Here is a 22,871-nt window from a genome sequence, read left to right as displayed (position 1 = left end):
GACTTTTTCTACCGTTCTGCCAGCGCAACGCTCCAGTGTGAAAGCCCTCAGGCTTTCACACTGGATAGAAGGGAGCGGCTCTTTCAGGGCGCTTTGCAGGCGATATTTTTAGCGCTATATCGCCTGCAAATCGCCTCAGTGTGAAAGAAGCCTTAGATGGCTTTAGATAATGAAAGTACGCACAGCTCTATTGGCCTTTATAAAAACAATTTCTATTTTTGAAATTGCCAAATATTACATATGGCTTGCAATGCTTTCGCATACTGTTTGACTTTTGCAAAAAATCGTATGTCCAAACGATAGAAAAAGGCCAGATTCATCATCATTTTTCAACAGTAGAAATTCATTCATCTCTTCACTGCTCATTGCTTGTTAGTGGCAGCAGCTCTAAATTTGCTCCAGCTTTTGTAAATTAGTCCCTTTTATTGAGCTTTTAAATTTTTAGAGTGTCATAATATTTATTGTGTTAATACTGCATAAAAGTATTGTATTAATTATACAGAAATTAATTGGCATAGGACCGCAGCACCAAATTTTCTGCTTGAGTCCCAAGGAGCCTGCAGTGCTGTAATTAATGTAATGACAGAGCTGAATGTGTGTGTGTGTGTTTTTTTTTTTTATATGCCACGTCTAATGGCCTGAATACAGACTTCAGATCAAAAATGAAATGGTCTGTGATTGCTCCAGATCTGTGAATCAATGTTCTGTCTCTCGTATTGCCATGAACAGCATAGCTCACGATCTACCACTTTTTTATTCATAAAACTTCTGGAATTCTATTTACCGCAGGCATATGCAATTAGCAGACCTCCAGCTGTTTCAAAACTACAAGTCCCATCATGCCTCTGCATCTGAGTGTCATGCTTGTGTCTGACAGGATCTTGCTATGCCTCATGGGACTTGTAGTTCTGCAACAGCTGGAGGTCTTCTATTTGCATAGCCCTGATTTACAGGATACAAGATGCTCTGTGGTTTAACAAGAGAAGAGGCTGGGTGGATTAATGTCAGGACCACCCCATGTTAGTCACATAACGCCTTGTATTCTGTCAATAGAACACAAGGCATTTTTTATAAATGGATGTAGTTTAGAGCAAGTGTTGCTCTGTATAAGTGATGGAAGCTGAGCTGATTTACAGCAGCGGAAGTTTGACACTTACAGTTGTGTCGGGGCTGAACCAAAAAGGGATTTTTCCCAACCCATTGGTCATCCACGCATAGTACGTCCATAATTGTATTGGTATGTAGCAAATGTCCAAAATGTGTTATTCCTGCAGTTCCACTTTAACCACTTCAGCCCCGGACCATTTTGCTGGTCAAAGACCAGGCCACTTTTTGCGATTCGGCGCTTTAACTGACAATTGCGCAGTCGTGCGACGTGACTCCCAAACAAAATTGACGTCCTTTTTTTCCCCCCACAAATAGAGCTTTCTTTTGGTGGTATTTGATCACCTCTGCCGTTTTTATTTTTTGCGCTATAAACAAAAATAGAGTGACAATTTTGAAAAAAAAAATCGATATTTTTTACCTTTTTGCTATAATAAATATCCCCAAAAATTATATATATATAAAAAAATAATTTTTTCCTCGGTTTAGGCCGATACGTATTCTTCTACATATTTTTGGTAAAAAAAATTGCAATAAGCGTTTATTGATTAGTTTGCGCAAAAGTTATAGCGTCTACAAAATAGGGGATAGTTTTATGGCATTTTTATTAATATTTTTTTTTTACTAGTAATGGCGGCGATCAACAAATTTTATCGTGACTGTGACATTATGGCGGACACATTTTTGGGACCATTGTAATTTTTACAGGGATCAGTGCTATAAAAATGCAGTGATTACTGTGAAAATTACACTGGCAGTGAAGGGGTTAACCACTAGGTGGCGCTGAAGGGGTTAAGTGTGCCTAGGGATGTCCTTGGTATGTAGTTAAAGTCATTGGACTCTTTCAAGTGTTTTCATTGTTATATTAGTGTATTTTGTTTGTCTTGCCTTGCAATGATGGGCTCATATGTTATGGCTGCAGTGTGTAGTGTCATGGCTGATCGATTCCTCCATATCCATATATTGCTTCAGCAAGCTGGTCCCTATGTACCAAGGGGACAAGACAACTTCTTGTTCTAGGTCACACAGCATCCAATGCATGCTTTGTCATTCCCTCCGTGCTGGAGTGCTAATGTATAGAAGCACATCATCCCCACCTCAGTGTCGGCAAATGTTGTGTCTGTGTCGCATCTAATTACTGCGTAGCTTCCACCTGCATGATCACTAGACAGACACCCAGGGAGGGATTATGAAATAAGCAGTTTCTTCGTAGGAAGTGTCAGGTCTCGCACTACTGACAGAATGTTTTGACACAAAAACTGCTGACACAGGGATTGTTATTTTTTTACATTAGGCTGTGCATAAAGTGCAACAAATTATATCATAAAACTAGGTGATCAATGCACATTTTATGTAGGTGAAAAACACAAGAAGCAGGTAAAAAGGTGTATAATGCCTTAATCCTAATGGTTACCATTAAAAACTAGAAATACAAATCTGCAGACAGAAAGCATGCAATATGTTTCTGCTATCTCGCTACTTGCACATCCTCTAGGCGGGTAAAAACAAGGTTCTAAAAGCATGTGCTACATTATTGCAACTTCCTAATAACTATACAATATGAATATCATTATATAGCATAAAATGCATTAATGCAAATTCTTTTATAAAAAATCGTTTTTTTTTTTTTTTGTCATAAAAGTTGCATTGGGGATGTGATGTTACTGACTATCCAGTGGTTCCATGAATAAGTTGTATTACCAAGTGTAATAAAGCATTACAATCGGTAATATTTCATATTTTTTTAGTAGTGTTCAATAGTCATGTATATTCTAATGAGGTACTATGGGTTATGCCCCTAATCATTGGACTTTTCACCAATTCGAATACTGTTTAGCTTAAATTAATTTCCAGGATTGTTTTAAAATTTGTCATGCGTTCATGGTGCGTTTTTGTGTTTTTTTTACATCATTGACTCAATTGTTCTGTGTACTTCAGGAGTAACTGCAGACCGTGTTGGAGCTGAAGCTGCAGAAATCCTTCTCCGTAACCTGCGTCATGGAGGCTGTGTTGATGAGTATCTTCAGGACCAGGTATGATCTGAGGCTTTAAAGCAGGGGTTCACCCTAAAAAAAATGGCTAACATTACATCCAGCATACGAACGACATTTACAGTATTTACAGTATTTACAGTGAGCTGCATACTAGCTCATTATGAAATACTTACCTTAGAACGAGGCATCAGTAACTTACCTGGTCCACGCCGAGGGAGATGACATCTTGCCTCGGCTTGTCTTCCGGGTATCAAGGCTCCAGAGCTCTGAGTGGCTGGAGCCGCAATGTCGCAATGTCGTCCATGCGTGTGGAAGACTTCTTCCTGCAAGGTTCTGCGGCTGCAGGACACTAAGCCGAAAATCCCCTGTGCGCATGCGCCTCTGCATTCAGCGGCTCATTGCGAGGGGAATATCTCCTAAACCATAAAGGTTTAGGAGATAATTTTTTTTTTTTACCTACAGGTAAGCCTTATTATAGGCTTACCTGTAGGTAAAAGTTAAAAATATAACTATACAACCACTTTAAAGACTGTTTTAAAAGAGTTCAATGTAAGAGCTCATACAGAAAATGCAGTCGACCATGTTTTTAAATGCAGTTTGAACCTATATGGCAGCAAAATTAATGCATTTCAATGAGCCTAGTTAAAAAAAAATAAAGTACAGCACTGTATTGGAAAGCACATAAACGTTCATGAATGCACCTTAAATACATGTAAATACAACTCCTATAAAAAAAAAAATCATAAGTAATGCCTGCAAAATACATTACATAAGTATGGAAACATGCATACAGAACAGGAGCAATGTGGTATAAACCAGTCCTAAATACATTTCTTGTTTTTTGTTTGTTTCAATCTGTAATGTAAGCTCTGGTTCCCCTGCACTCCAATGTAGACAGACTGCGTACCATAAGACCCACATAGATGTACAGTCCACATTGCACATGCAGATCTGTGCAGTTGGCTGCTTATCATTGATTTCATCAGGCTGTCTGCATGGCTCTGCACAGAACACCTGTGAATCCCATGCAAATGAAGACTGCCCCTTCACATAGGAGTGTGGGTCACTTAAAGCAGAGTTCCACCCATATAAAAGTCAGCAGCTACAAAAAGTATAGTTGCTGACTTTTAATAACCGGACACTCATCTGACCCACGGTCCAGCGATGCGGGCGAATGAAGCCCCGATCCTCTCCACGGTGCCAGCATTATGACTGTGGGTGCCCGGCTGTGGCTTCACAGCCAGGCACACACTGCGCATTTGCGTGCCGCTCTGTGATTGGTTGGGCAATCTATTGGGACCTGTGACATGTCCCAGAAGATTGCACAGAGGGAGGGGGAGAGTTGAACTTTTTTTCAGAGCCCCGGGAGGAAGTGGACGCTGGATACCTCCTAAAAAGAGGGTATCTGCACCACCCAAAAAAAATGACATGCCAAATGTGGCATGTCAGGGGGTCACCTTCACTTAAAGCGGAAGTTCCATTTTTGGGTGGAACTCCGCTTTAAGGCTGCCATACAAAGAATGAAAAAAGATGTTTGGACAGCCGCACTCCAGGAAAAATTCCTTTAGTTGCCTTTATTAGTAAAATAGGATAGCTATGACTAAGTACTAGTACGACACACGTCAGCTGTGTGTCCTATTTTCTTGCTGTGACTTGTGCTTTTTATCCTATTTTACTAATAAAGGCAACTAAAGGATTTTTTTCTGGAGTGCGGCTGTCCAAACATCTTTTTTTTGCTCATTGCTATATGCATTGCCAGAACCCTTGCTCTCTGATCACCAAAGCACATCCACCTGGACCGGTTACCTCCCTTTCCATAAGGCTGCCATACTGTACATGGTTTGCATTTTAGTTAGTTTGTGCCACAGAAAATGTCCCAGGCTTTAAAGGTTAGGTGTAGTTGTGTAAATTTGTATCAAAGCCACTGCAATGTTGATAATATATATTTTTTTTCTTTTTTACAGTTGATTATTTTCATGGCTCTGGCAGATGGAGTCTCTCAGATTAGGACAGGTCCTCTTACCCTGCATACGCAAACAGCCATACACTTCACAGAGCAATTAACAAAGGTAAGTCCTGATCAAAACAAAGATCTATGTGTAAGGTGCTTTAACCCGTGGCAGCCAATCGGCAATCATTTGTCCTTGTGAACCTGTGAAAGATCAGATCTGATTGGTTTATCACCAAAATAAGTCGGCAAGATATCACACTGTATCCCTTTTGGAGATAAGCATTCGATACAGAATATAATCATTAACCCACCTATTGTAATACAATTTTTAGTTAAACAATTTTTATTTACCATAACAAACCTATAATTTACAAAAAATGATTTATTAACCACTTAAGCCCCAGACCAATATGCAGCTAAATGCCCAGAGGTGTTTTTACAATTTGGCACTGCGCTGCTTTAACTGGTAATTGCGCGGTCATGCAATGTGGTACCGAAACAAAATTTGCGTCCTTTTCTTCCCTCAAATAGAGCTTTCTTTTGGTGGTATTTGATCACCTCTGCGGTTTTTATTTTTTGTGCTATGAACAAAAATAGAGCGACAATTTTGAAAAAAATGCAATATTTTTTACTTTTTTCTATAATAAATATCCCCCAAAAATATATAAAAAAAACTTTTTTTTTCCCCTCAGTTTAGGCCGATACGTATTCTTCTACATATTTTTGGTAAAAAAAATCGCAATAAGCGTTTATCGGTTGGTTTGAGCAAAATTTATAGCGTTTAAAAAATAGGGAATAGTTTTATTGCATTTTTATAAAAAAAAAATTTCACTACTAATGGCAGCGATCAGCGATTTTTTTCGTGACTGCGACATTATGGCGGACACTGCGGACAATTTTTACACATTTTTGGGATCATTGTCATTTTCACAGCATTTAAATTGCATTGTTTATTGTGAAAATGACAGTTGCAGTTTGGGAGTTAACCACAGGGGGCGCTGTAGGAGTTATGTTTCACCTAGTGTGTGTTTACAACTGTAGGGGGGTGTGGCTGTAGTCTGACATCATCGATTGTGTCTCCCTATAAAAGGGATGACACGATCGATGCAGCCGCCACAGCGAAGCACGGGGAAGCCGTGTTTTACGTACGGCTCTCCCTGTTCTTCAGCTCCGGGGAGCGATCGCGAGGGGGTGGCTAGAAACGAATAGCCGTCCCCTCATCCCGTATCGCTCCCACATGATTAACGACCGCCGTATGTACCGGGGGGGGGGTCCCGATCTGACCCCCGACCCACGTCTAGGCAGCGACGTGCGGGCACGTCGTTCTGCCTGACCGTGCCGTTTCGCCGACGTATATGTACATGCAGCGGTCGTTAATTGCTGATTGCCCTTATGATAGTTTTAAAGGAATAAACCAGGTAATAAATAAATCATCATGTCACTTGAACCCCCAACTGTTACAAGATAATGGGTTTGATTTACTAAAGGCAAATAGACTGTGCACTTTTGCAAGTGCAGTTGCTCCAGAGCAGGGATCCTCAAACTATGGCCCTCCAGCTGTTGTAGAACTACACATCCCATGATGGCATTGTAACACACTGACATTCACAGACATGACTTGGCATGATGGGAATTGTAGTTCCTGAACAACTGGAGGGCCGAAGTTTGAAGACCCATGCTCCAGAGCTTAGTAAATGATGTAAAGCTTCACTTTACAAAGATTACCCAATCACATGCAAGGAACATAAAATGAACAGCATTTTTGCTTGCACATGATTGGATGATGAAAGTCAGCAGAGCTCTCCCTCATGTACTAAGCTCTAGACCACTGCACTTGCAAAAGTGCACAGCACATTTACCTTTCGTAAATCCACCCCAGACTGTGCGCTTTGCAAGTGGAGTCCAACTGTGGTGAAGCTTGACTTTGTAAAGTATACCCAATCGGGTGCAAGGGGGGGGGGGGAAAGCATGTTTGCTTGCACATGATCTGGATGATGGGAATCAGCAAATCTTAAAGTGGATATAAATGCCAATTTTTTTTTTTTAATTAAGGTTTGCACCTTGTACAGTATAGGATTTCATGTCATCTGTGTCCAGTCTTTATACAAAGAGTTATTCCAGCTCTGAGCAGTCCTCTTATTTTTTTTTTCAGTTAGATAATAGGACAGGACAGAGAAATAGATGTTTCTCCCCCTTGCTGTGAGTGACAGGTGATTTACATATCTCATGCAAGAGACTGAGACAAGCATTCTGTGTAGTTTAGATCCCCTCCTCCTTTCTTTTCCAGCTATCCCATAATTGGCCGCTCCACACCATAGCATTATTGGAAATGCTGAAGTCATGTGGTGACTTTTCTGCGTTTTGACTGGATGTAATGCCTTGTACACACGATTAAAATTTCCGATGAAAAAAGTCAGACGGAATTTTTTCATCGGATATTCCGACCATGTGTGGGCCCCATCGCTCTTTTTTTCCGTCAGAGTTTAGGAATCGAACATGTTTTATCTTATCGGAAATTCCAATCGTCTGTGTGGAACTCTGACGGAGAAAAAAACATGCATGCTCAGAATCAAGTCGACGCATGCTCGGAAGCATTGAACTTAATTTTTCTCGTCGTAGTGTTTTGCATCACCGTTTTGGACGGTCGAAATTTGGTCTGACAGTGTGTATGCAAGACAGCTTGAACGGAATTCCGACAGAAAATTCCATCAGATTTTATCCCATCGGAAATTCCGATTGTGTGTACAAGTGCATAAGTGATCATAGCAGAAGTTCAGTGTAAGAAATACACAGGGGAAAATGTATGTTGACAAGGGGAGTGTAGAGGTGGGCGGGGAGTCTACTGACATCATGACTCCACCGACCAAGCTCCAGACAACAGAACCACCCACTAGGGTAACCACATTTCCAAACCGCCATTCAGGGACACACCCCCTCTCTCACCTTCCCCAAAAAAAGATGAGGGGGGCGGGGGAAAATGTAGTCTCGGGGTTGATGGGGAATTAGGCAGCGGCTTCTTTGTCAGGTGAATGTGCCACTTGCCACCAGATGCAGTGCCGCTTGCCACCCATAGCCTGCCACCAGATGCAGCGCTGCTGTCACTCCCTCTGCATGAGCCACGTGCGTAGAAGGAAAGGAGTGGAGTCTCTATCTGGAGAGTGAAGATCACACCAGTCTCTGCTGCTTGCGGCTGGGTGCCGGAGAAGGTGCTGAGGTGGGAGGGGACAGCAGTGCTGCACTAGGCGCAGGCCTCACTCCCGGTCTCACTGTCTGAGAGAATTGTCACTGGTTGCAAGATGCCAGGCAGAGCCAGCCCTAGCAATCAGTTCTAGAAATGTAGTTATTAGTTAGTAGGGGGTGGCTGTGTCCTCTATTTCATTCTGGCACACTGTATTGTCCCAGAATGAAGGTGCCCGGGACCCAGGACAGACATGTCAATTGCGGGACAGTCCGGGACACGTGGGCACCCTACCACCCACAGAATCTGCAGTTTTTCGGGTCCTCTGACAGGTAAGGATACATGCAGGAGGCATGTATATCCTTATAGATAACCACTATGGCAGTTGTTTAGAAAGGAAGAGAGTGGGTTTACATCCACTTTAATCTTTCTCCAATCTCTGGGAAAAATTAGTGCTATTGTATTTTCTAAGAGCTGCACACTGTCCAGGTACATTTGTACAAAGGAAGAGCTGGGTTAATTGGCTTTTCTCAGTACGAGAGCTTGGGAACAGTAGCTGATTTCCAGTGAAATGCTATGGCATTACAGGCATATTAAAAGAATTGGCCTGCACAATGTTTTCTTAGTATTTCCCCTGGATTATATATATATATTAGTACAGGAAGGTCTAGCAAGTCAGATAAGAAACTGGGGATGTCTGACCAGAACAAGTGTAAAAAAAAAAGCACAATCGCAGCCCCATCTTGTGGAGATCTATAATTCTACACTGACCGTGAACTGATCTTCTGTTGCCACTTATCTCTAGAATAAACCATTTGGAGGATGTGTTCTTTTAAATAAAAGGAACAAACTAAAAAAATATCCCTAATACCCTGCTACACTGGAATCACTTCATTTACTAACACCTTTTGTGGGATGTTTAAAGTCAGGGCCGATCCTCACTATAGGCTCACTATGCAAGCAGCTTAGGGCCCCGCAAAGACGCAAAGGGCCCCCCAAAGTACTAGAGGCCCCGCCTGGTGAGAAGTCATTTTCGCACCCTCACCCCACTTCTAAACTCGCTGGCTGAGTAATTTCCGACAGCAGAACACCCCCTCCCTCCGCTTCTCAACTTTCTTTAATGTGACATGTCACTGTCGTCAGGGCCCCCCCGCTTCTCATTTTTAATGTGCCATGTCATTTTGCTTAGGGCCCCAGGAAGGTCAGGATCGGCACTGTTTAAAGTGTTTGTAAACCTGGACAGGGTAACAATGGACTATTAACAAACCCCAATTAATAATCCCTTTGGTCTTCCAGATTTGACACAGTTTATAATTGGGGAAGAATAAAACACTCTTTGGATATAGTTGAGAGCCATTCAAGACCTGTCATTTAAATGTTATAGCCGACCATTTAAATCTCGGCCAGTCCTTGCTGAACTTGAACTATCTATGGGCAGGCTGATTGTACCCAGATTGAACGATCGATCAACCGGGGTACAACCAGCCTGTCAATTTTTTTATGAGATCACTGTGTTCTCCCGGCTGTTATGGCTCCTCCTGGCCCCCCACTGGTAGAACACAATAGCTCTTCAGGAGGGATCCCCCTATCGGCACTGTGTTGATGGGGGAAGCGAGCAATTTTTCTTTCCTGCAAACAATCCATGGAAAGAAAGTCGCATCATCTTTGGCCAGCTTAAGTTCACCATTTGGAGCATGCTCCACCCATATTTTCGGTTACAATGTGTAACGAGCACCTGTTCCCATATCCCCCTGATCCCCCCCCCCCCAAGTGACAGCGGGTGGGGGATCTCTCCTCTGAACCCACTGTCAGATTTCAAAAACCGTGCGGCACAGCCGTGTCAATCATTTGCAGGAATCTGTGAATGAACTACAATTACCTTCTACCAATGCAACAGACTGCTTGTAATTCTCCATGAACTGCAAGAGCACTGGTGAGCGCTCTTGTAGTTCATATACACTACCTACAACTTTCTATCAGTAAGCCTTTACAGAAGTATGGGCAGGAAGCTGTAGTAAGTGTCTGCAGGAGCCTGACATTATACCCATGATCCACTGATCGTTGGTGCAATGCTCTGCAGGCTCCTGAGAAAGCAAAATGCACATTTTCTTTACCTGCAAAAACATTATTTTTTTTTTTCAAAAGGTGGACTCATCCTTTAAGGAAGTATGCTTGCAGCTTTAAAGTGTTTTGTAAACCTTACTCATGTGGGGGGTAAAATCTCGCGCCAAAAATATAATAAAAATATAAATAAAATTAAGTACTGAGCTGCTCCTCAAAATTACAGTGAATTGTAACCATGTGAATGAGTGAAAGAAAGGGGGCGCTAACAGGTATTGATCATCTAAGTGTGAACAAATAGATAATTATGTCAACAACAGTGATTCGTCTAAGTGAGGAATATAATACAAATGTAAATATTAAAAATGTAACAACAATACATTATTGTCCATTATAGTGCAAAACTCCCAAATGGGAGATAACTAAAACAAATAATGTGCAGAAAAAAGTCCATAGATTGAAGTGAATAAACAACAAATGCTTGAAAGATGATTCCACTTAATTAATACAGGTTTCCACCTCCACCAGAAAAAGGGTAAAATCAATGCAAAAGTGCTTATGGATGGCACCTTACTGCAAGATGTTGACCAATTTAATTAAAAAGAGGTCAATAAGGCGTAAGACATAACCATAGATTCCAGACTTGATTCTTGCTATCTTGAAACCGCCACACTCCACACCATATGAAGTAAATCAAAAAAGAAGATCGCCATAGAATAATAACGTTTATTTTAAAAATGATAAAAACAAGCAATGCCAAGTGGCCCCTTACTTGAATAGTGCCTATCCCCGGCACTGAGGCTAATTGGCGTTGAATACAGAGGGAAAGACGGTCCCACACTTCAGGAAGCCTACAGAGCAGTGTGCGTTCCACCTCTCAAGGAAGGAGAGCCAGCGTGACCGGAAGTACGTTGATTGTGCGTGACCAGTGCGCCTCGACGTACGTTTCGTGATTGCCACGTCGTTAGGACTACAGAAAATATGCTGTACTTTGGCAAATCATGCCTGTATCTTCAGCGGAATGACACAAGATGTAAACTGACCACACTAGCATGGAGCATTGCTAGCATGGTTCGTTTACTCTCAGGAGGAGGGGCACAGGCAGGATCAACCAGGTAAAACAAGACATCGGAAGGCTGACATTTAATACCGAAATGACAAATCAGATCTAAACAAACGTTTTTTGGTAATTTGTTTTTTATTTACATTTTTTAGGTTTGCAAACACTTTAATCACTTAGATTTCAATTCAATATTTTGCATGTTAGTTTAAAGCCATTGGTTTGATAGATTTATTGGTAAAAGCAAATAGCAACTCACAAGACTGAAGAATCAAATAGGCATGTGTAATGGAATCGCCTGTCCTGCAGTCTGTGTAACAGCGTCACAATGGCCTATGGCCACCATGAGCATGGATGGTATATGCAGGGGATCCAAGAATCGGGAAGCACAGCCGTGACCAGCGTGAACCACAGGATGGCGCCGGGCTGGACGTGACATCACAGGAAGAAGATAATTGGCGTTCAGACATGAAGGGGGGCGCTAATGCATTTCGAAGCTGGTGCTCCTTTCCAGACCATGATAGGCTAGCACGTCTAGCAGTTTGGGCTATGGACTTCAAAATTGTTATTGCAGTTTTTCCAACAGTTCTGTCCATCTGGTGACATTGCACAGAGACATGCTTTAAGACATGATGTGCATGTGTGAGGAGAAAACCCAGTCTACACAGACTCCAGGACTGGCGATTCCATTACACATGCCAATTTGATTTTTCAATCTTGTGAGTTGGCATTTGCTTTTACTAATAAATCTGTGATTTTAATACTGCACTTAGTCTGGCGCCCCTCTGTTCCTGCTTTACCCACAGAGTCCACTGCTTCACTCTAATGCCGCGTACGACGTACGATGGCCTACACACCATAGTTTTTTCAAAATGCTCTAGAAAAGCGCGGTTACGTTCAGCACTCTTTTCCATTGAAGCTAGCTTCATAACTTGCTTCTGAGAAGGCGCGGGTTTAAAAACGTTGTTTTAAATGTCGTTTTGCCCACACACTATCATTTTAATTGACACAAAAAACGACGTTTTGAAAAACGTCAGAAAAAATTGAAGCAAGCTTCAATTTTTTTTGGTCGTTTTTCACAAGACATAAAACGACGTTTTCCCCCACACATGGTCATTTTAATTGACGTTTTTTAAAACGTTGTTTTTTTTTCATCACATAAAGTGATGGTGTGTGCGCGGCATTAGGGTGCTGCTCCCAGGTGCTGACAGAATTGCATCATGGACTTCTAAGGACTATAATATGATCTAATATGTAATGTCCATTGTCTATACTTCACATGCATTTTATATAGATATTTTATGTGCATTTGTCCATCCATGTGTTGTACAATTTTTCACCTAATCTCTTTGGTCTAGCGCCACTGTTAATTTTTTTTGTGTGTTTGGTTTGATGCCTATTGCTGGTCAGCCATGAGTGACCATTTGGCTTGTCAGTCAAAAATAGTTGCTCGGCGGTTTATTTGTGTTTTTTTCTTTTTATATAATGATCTGTTTTACATCTTTACTTCCCAACAGGCTAAGTTTACAGTGACAAAATGTGATGAACCCAACACGGATAGCAACATCATAGAATGTCAAGGAACCGGCTTGCAGAACAAGAATGCTTCATAAAATCGTTACAGCAAAGGAAAGGATTCTAAAAGAAGTCTCCGCAGATTGCAGCATGGCATGCAATAAAGAAAGCATGACACATGGGGGCAATGCATAGGACTTGGCATTTTACAGCTTTCCATTTTTGTTTTCAGTCTGAGAGGTAATCAGAAATTTTGTGCGCATGAAGTTGAGTTTGAAATGAATATTTTATGACTTGTGACAGTCAATTGCCAATGCCATAAATAAATGGAGGTACACAAATGATGGCAGGTTGTCATTTTATGGGCTTCTTGGCTTACTTGCTGTGACTTGCATATCAGATTTGTATTTGCCGTCTTTAAAGGATCAGCCGAAGTGTAATAAAATAGCGCAATCAACCCAACAGATGATATGAATGTCTGTCTATATAACTGATCAGTTACTGAAAATGGCTGCTTGTTTCCATTGCATTTATAACTACACTGATTAGTTGGATTCACAAACCAGCAGCAAATTTTTCTTTTTTCCAGGTAGATTGTCATTGGCAACAGGGACAAGTTATGCCTTGCAAAACCTTTCTGCCACGTATCGGACAGAGTACTTCTCTTCCATTTTGATTTTGTGCAGCAAAGGACACCAGTGACATCTGAAAGAGAAGGCAGAGAGTCCTGTTGGGGAGCAACTTTCATGCGTTACATTAAATCATTTAGCTGGATACCATGCACAATTGTGTTGATGTATTCAAAAAAATTATATGTTCTTTGTGTGCGTCTGTGTGCGTCTGTGTGTGTGTGCGTGTGTGTGTGTATTATTTATTTATTTATTTATATATATATATATATATATATATATATATATATATATATATATATATATATATATATATATATATATATATATATATATTTATTATTATTCTTCAAATGTTTAACCTAGTAAAATATCACACAGATAACATTCTTCACCAAAAACTGTTGGAGCATGTGTAATGGAAGGAATGTTCCTTGAAAATCCCAGCCCTGTGGCTTAAAAGTAAATCGGTCGGTCAAGTCCTAAAAACTGCTCCCCCTACCTCCTTTTTTGGATGTTTTTTTTTTTTTTTTTTTTTTATTATTATTGTATTTCTGGGAGTGGGTACCTATTTCTGACATGTACCTGCTCCCACGTTCACTCTGCTGGCTTGCTCTCCCCTGCTTACAACCTCCTGGGACACATCACATATCCCAGGAGGCTGCAGGTCCATGCGACTCACGCATTGAGCCAGCTAAAAAGTCCCAAGAAGCCGCAGCCAGCTTCCCACAAACAAGAGGGTGGCGCCTGGGACCTGAAGACGGTGAGGAACTGGTCTGGAGCAATGGATCCCTGCACTGGTAAGTGTTGGGCTACTTTCACACTTTCACACAGTGTGACAGCACAGAAAGCTGAAAATTGGCCTGGGCAGGAAGGGGTTAAAAGTACCCGGTAGGCAAGTGGTTAAAGCTAAGCACTGAAAAACTGATTTTCCAAGAACCTGTAAAAATCTTTGAAGCAGTCCCTGTGAAATTCATGGATTTCAGGCCCATGATTAGTTTTGACCTGTAACCAAGCTAATACTAAGCCCTACTGATGTTATTACACAGTCCACTGTCGGGGTCTTTACTAGCTAATGGGGTTCTATCATTGGATCATTGAATTATGAGGGTGGTGATTAGTGGCCAGGACCAGTGTCCTATGATCAGATGTTATGCCCAGTGTACAGCTTGGACCTGAAATTCAGCGACTGATTAGAAGATTACAGATGCCTTCACTTTCAATAGATTTTATTTTTATTTTTTTATGATTTATACAGGAAACCATTACCAAGTCGCAGAGGTTCTTATATAATGTACAATCAGTACACAACTGTCATAAAATAAAAATGGTCAATACAGTGTAAATTTACATATTCTGTATATGACAAGGATAAAGCATAAAAGATATGCAAGCCCATGATGCAGAAAATAAATGTGTAAGGTAACGGAGTTATGAAAAGTATAAGGAAATGTAGGTGGAAGCGTTAATCATAGATGAGAAAAAGAGCCAAGTCGTCATCGAAGCAATGTAAAGTATAGAAGGGAAAGTTCAATGAATAGAAATAGAGGGAGAGAGAAGGAATATTAGCGGAAAGAATGAGACGCAAAAGACACTGAGGCTTTCCATTGGGTGTGAATTGTGTAAATTGCTTCATCCAAGGATTCCAAGCCCTTACAATGGTTTGTTTGGCAGCTAATACTACTTCTATAGCTAAATTGAGACTTGGTGAGGAAGGAAGATTTGAGATGGAGAGGCACAAGCCAAGGAAGTCTTGGGAAGGGGCTAAGATGGTACCTTTCTCAGCTGTAAGGTCTTATTTACACTTGTGGTTTGGGAGAGTAAAAAAAGGGTCTGAACCACATCCCCCCCCCCCCCTTGAGCTGATGGGGTGTACACATCATGGTCACAGCAAAAATTATACAACCCAGTCATGTTCGACAGGCATTATCACAGCTGAACGCAACCTATTTAAGTGAATGGGGCCATGGTGCAACCGCCCTCAAACCACACGCAATGCACAAGGTTGTGTTGCGGTGGCAAGGTATTTACAGGGTTAAAAGGCTGTAAGGAAGGGACAGATTGCCTCCTTATCCCCTGTCAAATGCATCTGAAAAGTGATCCACTGTGAACAACTTTTCACTATGCAGTCTGCTACATATCTAAACGTGACCCTAAGGATGGGATGTTTTTCATTCAGCTTTAAGAAAGAAGTATTCATATGCATTATATTAGGTTTAAAAATTAAAAATAAGTAAATGGTTTTAAAGACATGCATGCAAAACACTATACATTTCCAATAAGCCTCCAGGACATATATATATGTTTAATGGATTTCCATTCTGAGTGCTTTTCCAAATATGCCCGTGCTAAACTCAATGTACCCGCTGTCAGCTTGACACATGAAGTCCTGGTTTGTGAGCAAGACCCAATTATAGCCGCTCCTGCTTGAATGATTACTATAGCAGCTAGTAAGTGACTGCGATCATTTAGGGCAACGTTGCAATAAAGTTATACTGCTACAGACTATTATTGTAGATTAATGACTTGTTTTGTGATCTGATCTGAACTACAAATGCTGCAAACCTGAAAAAGTAAAAAAGAGGATTTAAAAAAAATAAAGCTCTTACTGCTCCTAATCAGGCCCTATTCACCCCAACAACCCCTTTTATAAGATTATTTAGTGTGAATATATATATATGAATATAAAATAGGTGCAGGAACTCAACCACGACCCGAGTTCGGATTTCACAAACAGTAGAAGGGTCTTAAAGGGGCATTAAATACCAGAATTGCATTACATACAGAGTGCAGAGTTCAGGGGGTTACACACAGAGGGCAGAGCTGTCACTTGTAAACACAGAAACCAGACTTCTGTGCTTACAAGTGATTGTGGTGAGCAGGCACCAAAGGGTCTGAGCCAAAGGTTGCCCCTGAAAAAAAGCCCTGGCTTAGCTTTACAGAAAAGTGAGAGAACAAGTGCAAAACAGAAAATGACTTGCAGTATGAGAAGTGGTTTTAAGCCCAAAACCAAAAAAGTAAGGTATTGCAGCTTACCAATCATTAGATGTGGTGGCTGCATTCCCTTTTCTCTTTTTGGCTTTTTTTCCCACTACTTTGATCAGACTTTGATGCGCGTTCAATCATGCCTAGCAGTATTATCATATAGCGGGGAGGTACAACTCGACTATCTTCCCAGAGGGCTAAAATCTCCAAAGTATCTATGCATAACTAAAACCAAGGTTATCAAGAATAGGCTCATTAAAGTGGAACTTTATTCAGAAAATTAAATCCCGCTCGATCACTTCATCATGGTCCTATTTGCAGGTATAGCTATGTAAAACTTTAAGTACGTATACTTTTCAAAGTCGCATGATACACTGTCTTACCCTGCTCTGCACATGCTCAGTTGCGCTTCATTTTTGGCATTGCACTGAAAATCAGAACCACTAGAGATTTACTGCTGCTCATAGGCTCTGGGCTGTAGCAAAATGGCAGCCTTCGTTCTACAAGAAGAAACCGGAGCAATGCCGGAAATAATTTCCAGCGATTTGGTAGCATAATTATTATGTGGCATGTAGTGTGGATATAAAAAAATCTACACACCCCTGTTAAAATGTCAGATTTCTGTGATGTAAAAAAATGAGACAAAGATAAATCAGAACTTTTTTTCCACCTTTTTCATGTGACCTACAAACTGTACAACTGAATTGAAATTTAAACTGAAATCTTTTGGGGGGGGGGGGGGGGGGGGAATAACATGATATGGTTGCATAAGTGAGCACACCCTAATGCCGCGTACACACGATTGGAAATTCCGACAAGAAAAGTTCGATGTGAACTGGTTCTCAAATTTTCAGATGGGAAAAGTTCTTGTCGGAAATTCCGATTGTCTCTATGAAATTCCAACGCACAAAAATCCTACGCATGCTCGGAATCATTGAACTTCATTTTTCTCGGCTTGTCGTAGTGTTTTTACGCCACGGCGTTCTTGATGCTCGTAATTTCAAACAAGATTTGTGTGACTGTGTGTATGCAACACAAGTTTGAGGCAAAATTTTGTCGGCAAAAAATCCACGGTTTTCTTGTCGGAATTTCCGATCGTGTGTACGCGACATTAGACTATTACTTTGTTGAAACACCTTTTGATTTTATTACAGCACTGTCTTTTTAGGTATGAGTCGATCAGCATGGCACGTCTTTGCAAAAACACTCCAAATCTATCAGTTTGCGAGGGCATCGCCTGTACACAGCCCTCTACAGATCACTCCACAGATTTTCAATCGGATTCAGGTCTGGGTTCTGGCTGGGCCAATCCAATACATTATTCTTCGTCTGAAGAAGCCATTCCTTTGTTGATTTGAATATATGCTTTGGGCCGTTGTCATGCTGAAAGATGAAGTTCCTCTTTACGTTCAGCTTTCTAGCAGAAGCCTGAAGGTTTTGTGCCAATATTGACTGGTATTTGGAACTGTATATAATTCCCTCTACCTTGACTAAGGCCCTTGTTCCACCTGAAGAAAAATAGCCCCAAAGCATGATGCTTCCACCACCATGCTTCACGGTGGGTATGGTGTTCTTTTCCTGATGTGCATATCTATTGGATTTGTGGCCAAAAAGTTTAAAGATTTCAGTATTTTTTTCCCCAATTGAGTTGTAGAGCTTATATGTCACATTAACCACTAGAGTACCGGGCCATCGTCAAATGACGGCTCCACGGTGACTCTGAAAATTCAACAGGACGTCAATTGACGTCCTGTATTCTTGCGGCCACTGGGGGGCGCGCGAGCGCCCGTCGCGTCCCCGAGATGCCGATGCGCGTGCCTGGCGGTCGCGATGTCCGCCAGGCACTCGGAATCGGCGGCTACAGGGACAAGACGTGGAGCTCTGTGTGTAAACACAGAGCTCCACGTCCTGTCAGGGGAGAGAGGAGACCGATCTGTGTCCCTTGTACATAGGGACATAGATCGGTCACCTCCCCCAGTCACCCCCCTTCCCCCACAGTTAGAACACAATTTAAGTATACATATTAACCCCTCCCTCACCCCCTAGTGTTAACCCCTTGAATGCCAGTCACATTTATACAGTAATTAGTGCATATTTATCGCATTAATCACTGTATAAATGTGAATGGCGCCAAAAACGTGTCAAAAGTGTCCGATGTGTTCGCCGCAATGTCACGGTGACAGTAAAAAAATCGCAAATCGCCGCCAATACTAGTAAAAAAATTAATAAAATAAAAATGCCATAAATCTATCAGCTATTTTGTAAACGCTATAACTTTTGCGCAAACCAATCAATATATGATCATTGCGATTTTTTTTACCAAAAATATGTAGAAGAATACATATCGGCCTAAACTGAGGAAAAAAAATGTTTTTTTAAAAAAAAATTGTGATATTTATTAAATAAAAAAGTAAAAAATAGTGTTTTTTTTTTAAATTGTCACTCTTCTTTTGTTTATAGCGCAAAAAATAAAAACCGCAGAGGTGATCAAATACCACCAAAAGAAAGCTCTATTTGTGGGAACAAAATGATAAAAAAATTGTTTGGGTACAGTGTAGCACGACCGCGCAATTGTCATTCAAAGTGCGACAGTGCTGAAAGCTCAAAATTGGCTTGGGCAGGAAGGGGCGTAAGTGCCCGGTATGGAAGTGGTTAAAGGTGGAAAAAGTTCTGAAATGATTTGATTTTTCTCAAATATTTGTACATCACAGAAAACTGACATTTTAACAGGAGTATATAGACTTTATATCCATTATGTTCCTCGCTAAAGAACATTTTTTTTATTAAGTTGTCAAGGGTAAAGTTCACCTTTTAAGCCATTCATGCCACATCTCAAAATTTTGAAAACTACCTATGCGGGTATAAGTTAAAGCAGAACTTTACCCATAACAACTTGATCAAAAGTAATATTCTTTGGCATGGGACGTTCAATCCACCTAAACAATTCTGCTACCAAAAATTAGTGTGTGCTGTAAATTGCCTCCAGCATTGTTCCTGTTTTTCTTGCAGGAGGCTGCCATTTTGCTGAAGCCCAAAACCCCTGAACAGCAGTAAATCATAAAGTGGAACTTAACACATTGATTTAATATGAAAAAGGTAAGGATCGCGCACCAACTAAATATATAAAATGAATTTACCGTGCAAAATATAAATAGTGAATATTATTAACTCATAAATACATGAGTAATAGGCTGCTCCCCAAAAAATCTGTGAACTGAATTGAATGGTGAATAGTGAATGAAGGGGGCGCTCCAAATTTAGTAAATAGTAATAGTAATCCTAATACATCAAAAAATGAATAAATCAATAAATGTATAAATAACAAAACCAACAATTCATATTGTGAGCAATCTCCAGAAATACCACCCAAATCTGGTGGATTTATGCAAAATATGAGTACAAAAGTCCTTCAATAAATAAAGTGCTTGTGCTCAGATGATATCTTCAAACTTCACTGTGAAAAAGTTTCCACCTTCACCAGCTGTAAAATCAACCAAAATGTGCTCAAAGGATGGAACCTTACCAGATGGTATTGACCTATTTAATTAAAAAGAGGTCAATAGTAGCTTTGTGTCACAATGGACTTTATATGCAGCTTAAATTCCTTTGGTTCAGCCTGACTTCAACATCATGTAGCGGGACAAAGTAGAGAAAAGACCGCCATACTATAATTCAGTTTATTAAAAGATAGTATAAAACAACAGTGCCAAGTGGCTCCTTACTTTTGTTGGTGCCTGTGACCTGGCACTGAGGCTGTTCGGCGTGTAGTTATGGAGAGATGGCTCCACGCTGGGGAAGCTGGCGTGCGTTCCACCTCCTTGTTACAGAGAACCAGCGGGACCGGAAGTGTGTAGCTGCGCGTGACCAGGTACCGCCTCGACATACGTTTCGTTACCATGTCATCAGGAAGCCTTTGATTTAATAGTTTAAAAAAAAGTTACAATCCTGGAATGCAGGAACTACTTAGTGTCACGTTTGCTTGTGTGCTCAACCAAACTGTCAAACCATCAAAGGGATGGCATCATAACTGGTCACATGTGTAATATGGAAGTTGCAGATAAGCAGCTTCCTTGGCTGTAAAGGATAGGAGGGTTTAATTCTGCTTTAAGACTGTCAGCAGATCGGTCTCTACAAATTTGGCAGTGCCTAAAATTAGAACGCAACTGAGCATGTGCAGAACAGGGTGACAGAGTGTATTACTGCATTTTAAACAGCAGAGGCACTTATTTTTAACCACTTCTCTACTTTGGGTGTTTTTCAGACTTGGTGTTTACAAGACTAAAACATTTTTTTTGCTAGAAAATTACTTAAAACCCACAAACATTATATATTTATTTTTTTCTAACACCCTATAGAATAAAATGGCGATCATTTCAATACTTTTTGTCACACCATATTTGCGCAGCGGTCCTACAAGCGCACTTTTTTTGGAAAAAAATCATTTTTTTTAATTAAATAAGACAGCAATAAATTTGGCCCAATTTTTTTATATATTGTGAAAGATAATGTTACGCCGAGTAAAATGGTACCCAACATGTCACGCTTACAAATTGCGCCCGCTCGTGGCATGACGTCAAACTTTTACCCTTAAAAATCTCGATAGGCGACGTTTAAAAAATTCTATAGGTTGCATTTTTTGAGTTACAGAGTAGGTCTAGGGCTATAATTATTGCTCTCGCTCTAACGATCGTGGCGATACCTCACTTGTGTCGTTTGAACACCGTTTTCATATGCGGGCGCTACTCGCGTATGCGTTCGCTTCTGCGCATGAGCTCGTCGGGACGGGGCGCTTTAAATTTTTTTTTATTTTTTTTTATTTATTTTATTATTTTTTACACTGGAAAAAAAAAAAAATTATCACTTTTATTCCTATTACAAGGAATGTAAACATCCCTTGTAATAGAAAAAAGCATGACAGTTCCTCTTAAATATGAGATCTGGGGTCAAAAAGACCTCAGATCTCATATTTAGACTAAAATGCAAAAAAAAAAAAAAAAAAAAAAATTCCTTTACAAACCCTTTAACATATTTTTTTTATATGTTTTTCTTTTAACCGCTTAGCGACTGCCCACCGTAGATTTACTGCGCCAGATCACGTACATGGTACGTGATCTGACAGTTCTGAGTCTGGGGCGCGTGCCGTCAGCAACCCACTCCCGCTGTGATTACACAGAGTGGGAGCCAATCAGCGGGTTCGGTGGACGTAATATCCGCTGGGACCCGACGATCATTCCTGAGAAAGGAAGAACTGTAGTCTCTCTATGAAAACAATGCATTTCTGTGAGAGCAATGTGCTGATCTTTTGTTCCTGTTCCTTCACTGTTACAGCGACAGTTCATAGTTTTTGTCTGCTGCAATATCACAGTCCCACTATCGCTGATCGCTTCTATTACTAATAAAAAAAGGAAAATTAATAAAAATATACCACAGTTTGTAGACACTGTAACTTGTGCGCAAGACAATCAATACACCCGTATTCACAAGTGATGAAGAAATTCGATTTTTTTTTGGGAATGCTTTATAGCAGAAAGTAAAAAATATTGTTGTTTTTTTTTTTTCCAAAATTGTCGGAATTTGTTTGTATATAGCGCAAAAAAGAAAAATACGCAGAGGTGATCGTATACCATCAAAAGAAAGCTCTATTTGTGGGGAAAAAAGAAACATTCATTTATTTGTTTTTGGGGGGGTACAGCGTCGCACCTCTTGCAAAATTGTCAGTTAAAGTAAGGCAAATCTTTCCCGGAGCTGAAGTGGGTAATATGTAAAGATATCCCAAAAAGTTATTTTTTTTTGCCAAAATTGGTTATGTGTCAGAGCACCAGAAGATGGCAGCAGAGAGTTTGATTTTGAATACTTGCTCAAGGTTGATGAACCCTGCCTGTGTCAGCTGTGAGATTAAAAGATTACTGCTGCACTAATACCAGTGTCCTAGGATTTCCCTAGCAAGTGTGGTTAATGAAATGCACTGCTTTGTGATGCCACATACTGTGTTATTTCTTTTGTGTATATCATACATGCTATTGGGATCTTTTTATGAATGTGCTCTGCTTCCTCATTTGTAAATCTGTTCTGCATTTCCAAAACCCCTTCAGTGGGAAAGTTGCCATATTTATGTGTAGAAATAAGGGCCTTACATAATTACGTAACCTGTAATACCAACCACTGTTTTTGTTTTAGACTGTTGTTGCTATTTACACTAGCAGACATATTAATTCTTGCAATGCGACTTTAAGTGGTTCTGGCAATGTCCATATTGACACATTTTTGGGTTTGGCCAAATCATCGGCTGGAAAGAGATGCAAATATATTTCATGTTTACATTCTGTATCATGCCAGCTGCCCAGATCTATTCTATTGATGCCCATGATTATGCATATATCCATGTTAATGCTTT

General features: G+C 40.5%; 1 protein-coding gene across 1 annotated transcript in view; it reads left to right on the top strand.

Annotated features, from left to right (window-relative positions):
• The window catches only part of RTCA (RNA 3'-terminal phosphate cyclase), a 49,063-nt gene extending 35,738 nt beyond the window's left edge, over positions 1–13,325 (top strand). Inside the window, exons 10-12 of the mRNA XM_040359942.1 lie at positions 3,043–3,137; positions 5,063–5,167; positions 12,866–13,325. Coding sequence (XP_040215876.1) covers positions 3,043–3,137; positions 5,063–5,167; positions 12,866–12,961 — 296 coding nt within the window. The 3' untranslated portion in view covers positions 12,962–13,325. The remainder of the gene's footprint in view (positions 1–3,042; positions 3,138–5,062; positions 5,168–12,865) is intronic.
• The last annotated feature ends 9,546 nt before the right edge of the window (positions 13,326–22,871 follow it).

The sequence above is a fragment of the Rana temporaria genome, chromosome 7, assembly GCF_905171775.1.
Source record: "Rana temporaria chromosome 7, aRanTem1.1, whole genome shotgun sequence".
In the NCBI taxonomy this organism is placed as follows: Eukaryota; Metazoa; Chordata; class Amphibia; order Anura; family Ranidae; genus Rana; species Rana temporaria.
The sequence above is the reverse complement of the archived record's forward strand: the minus strand, read 5'-3'. Positions and strand labels throughout refer to the sequence as shown.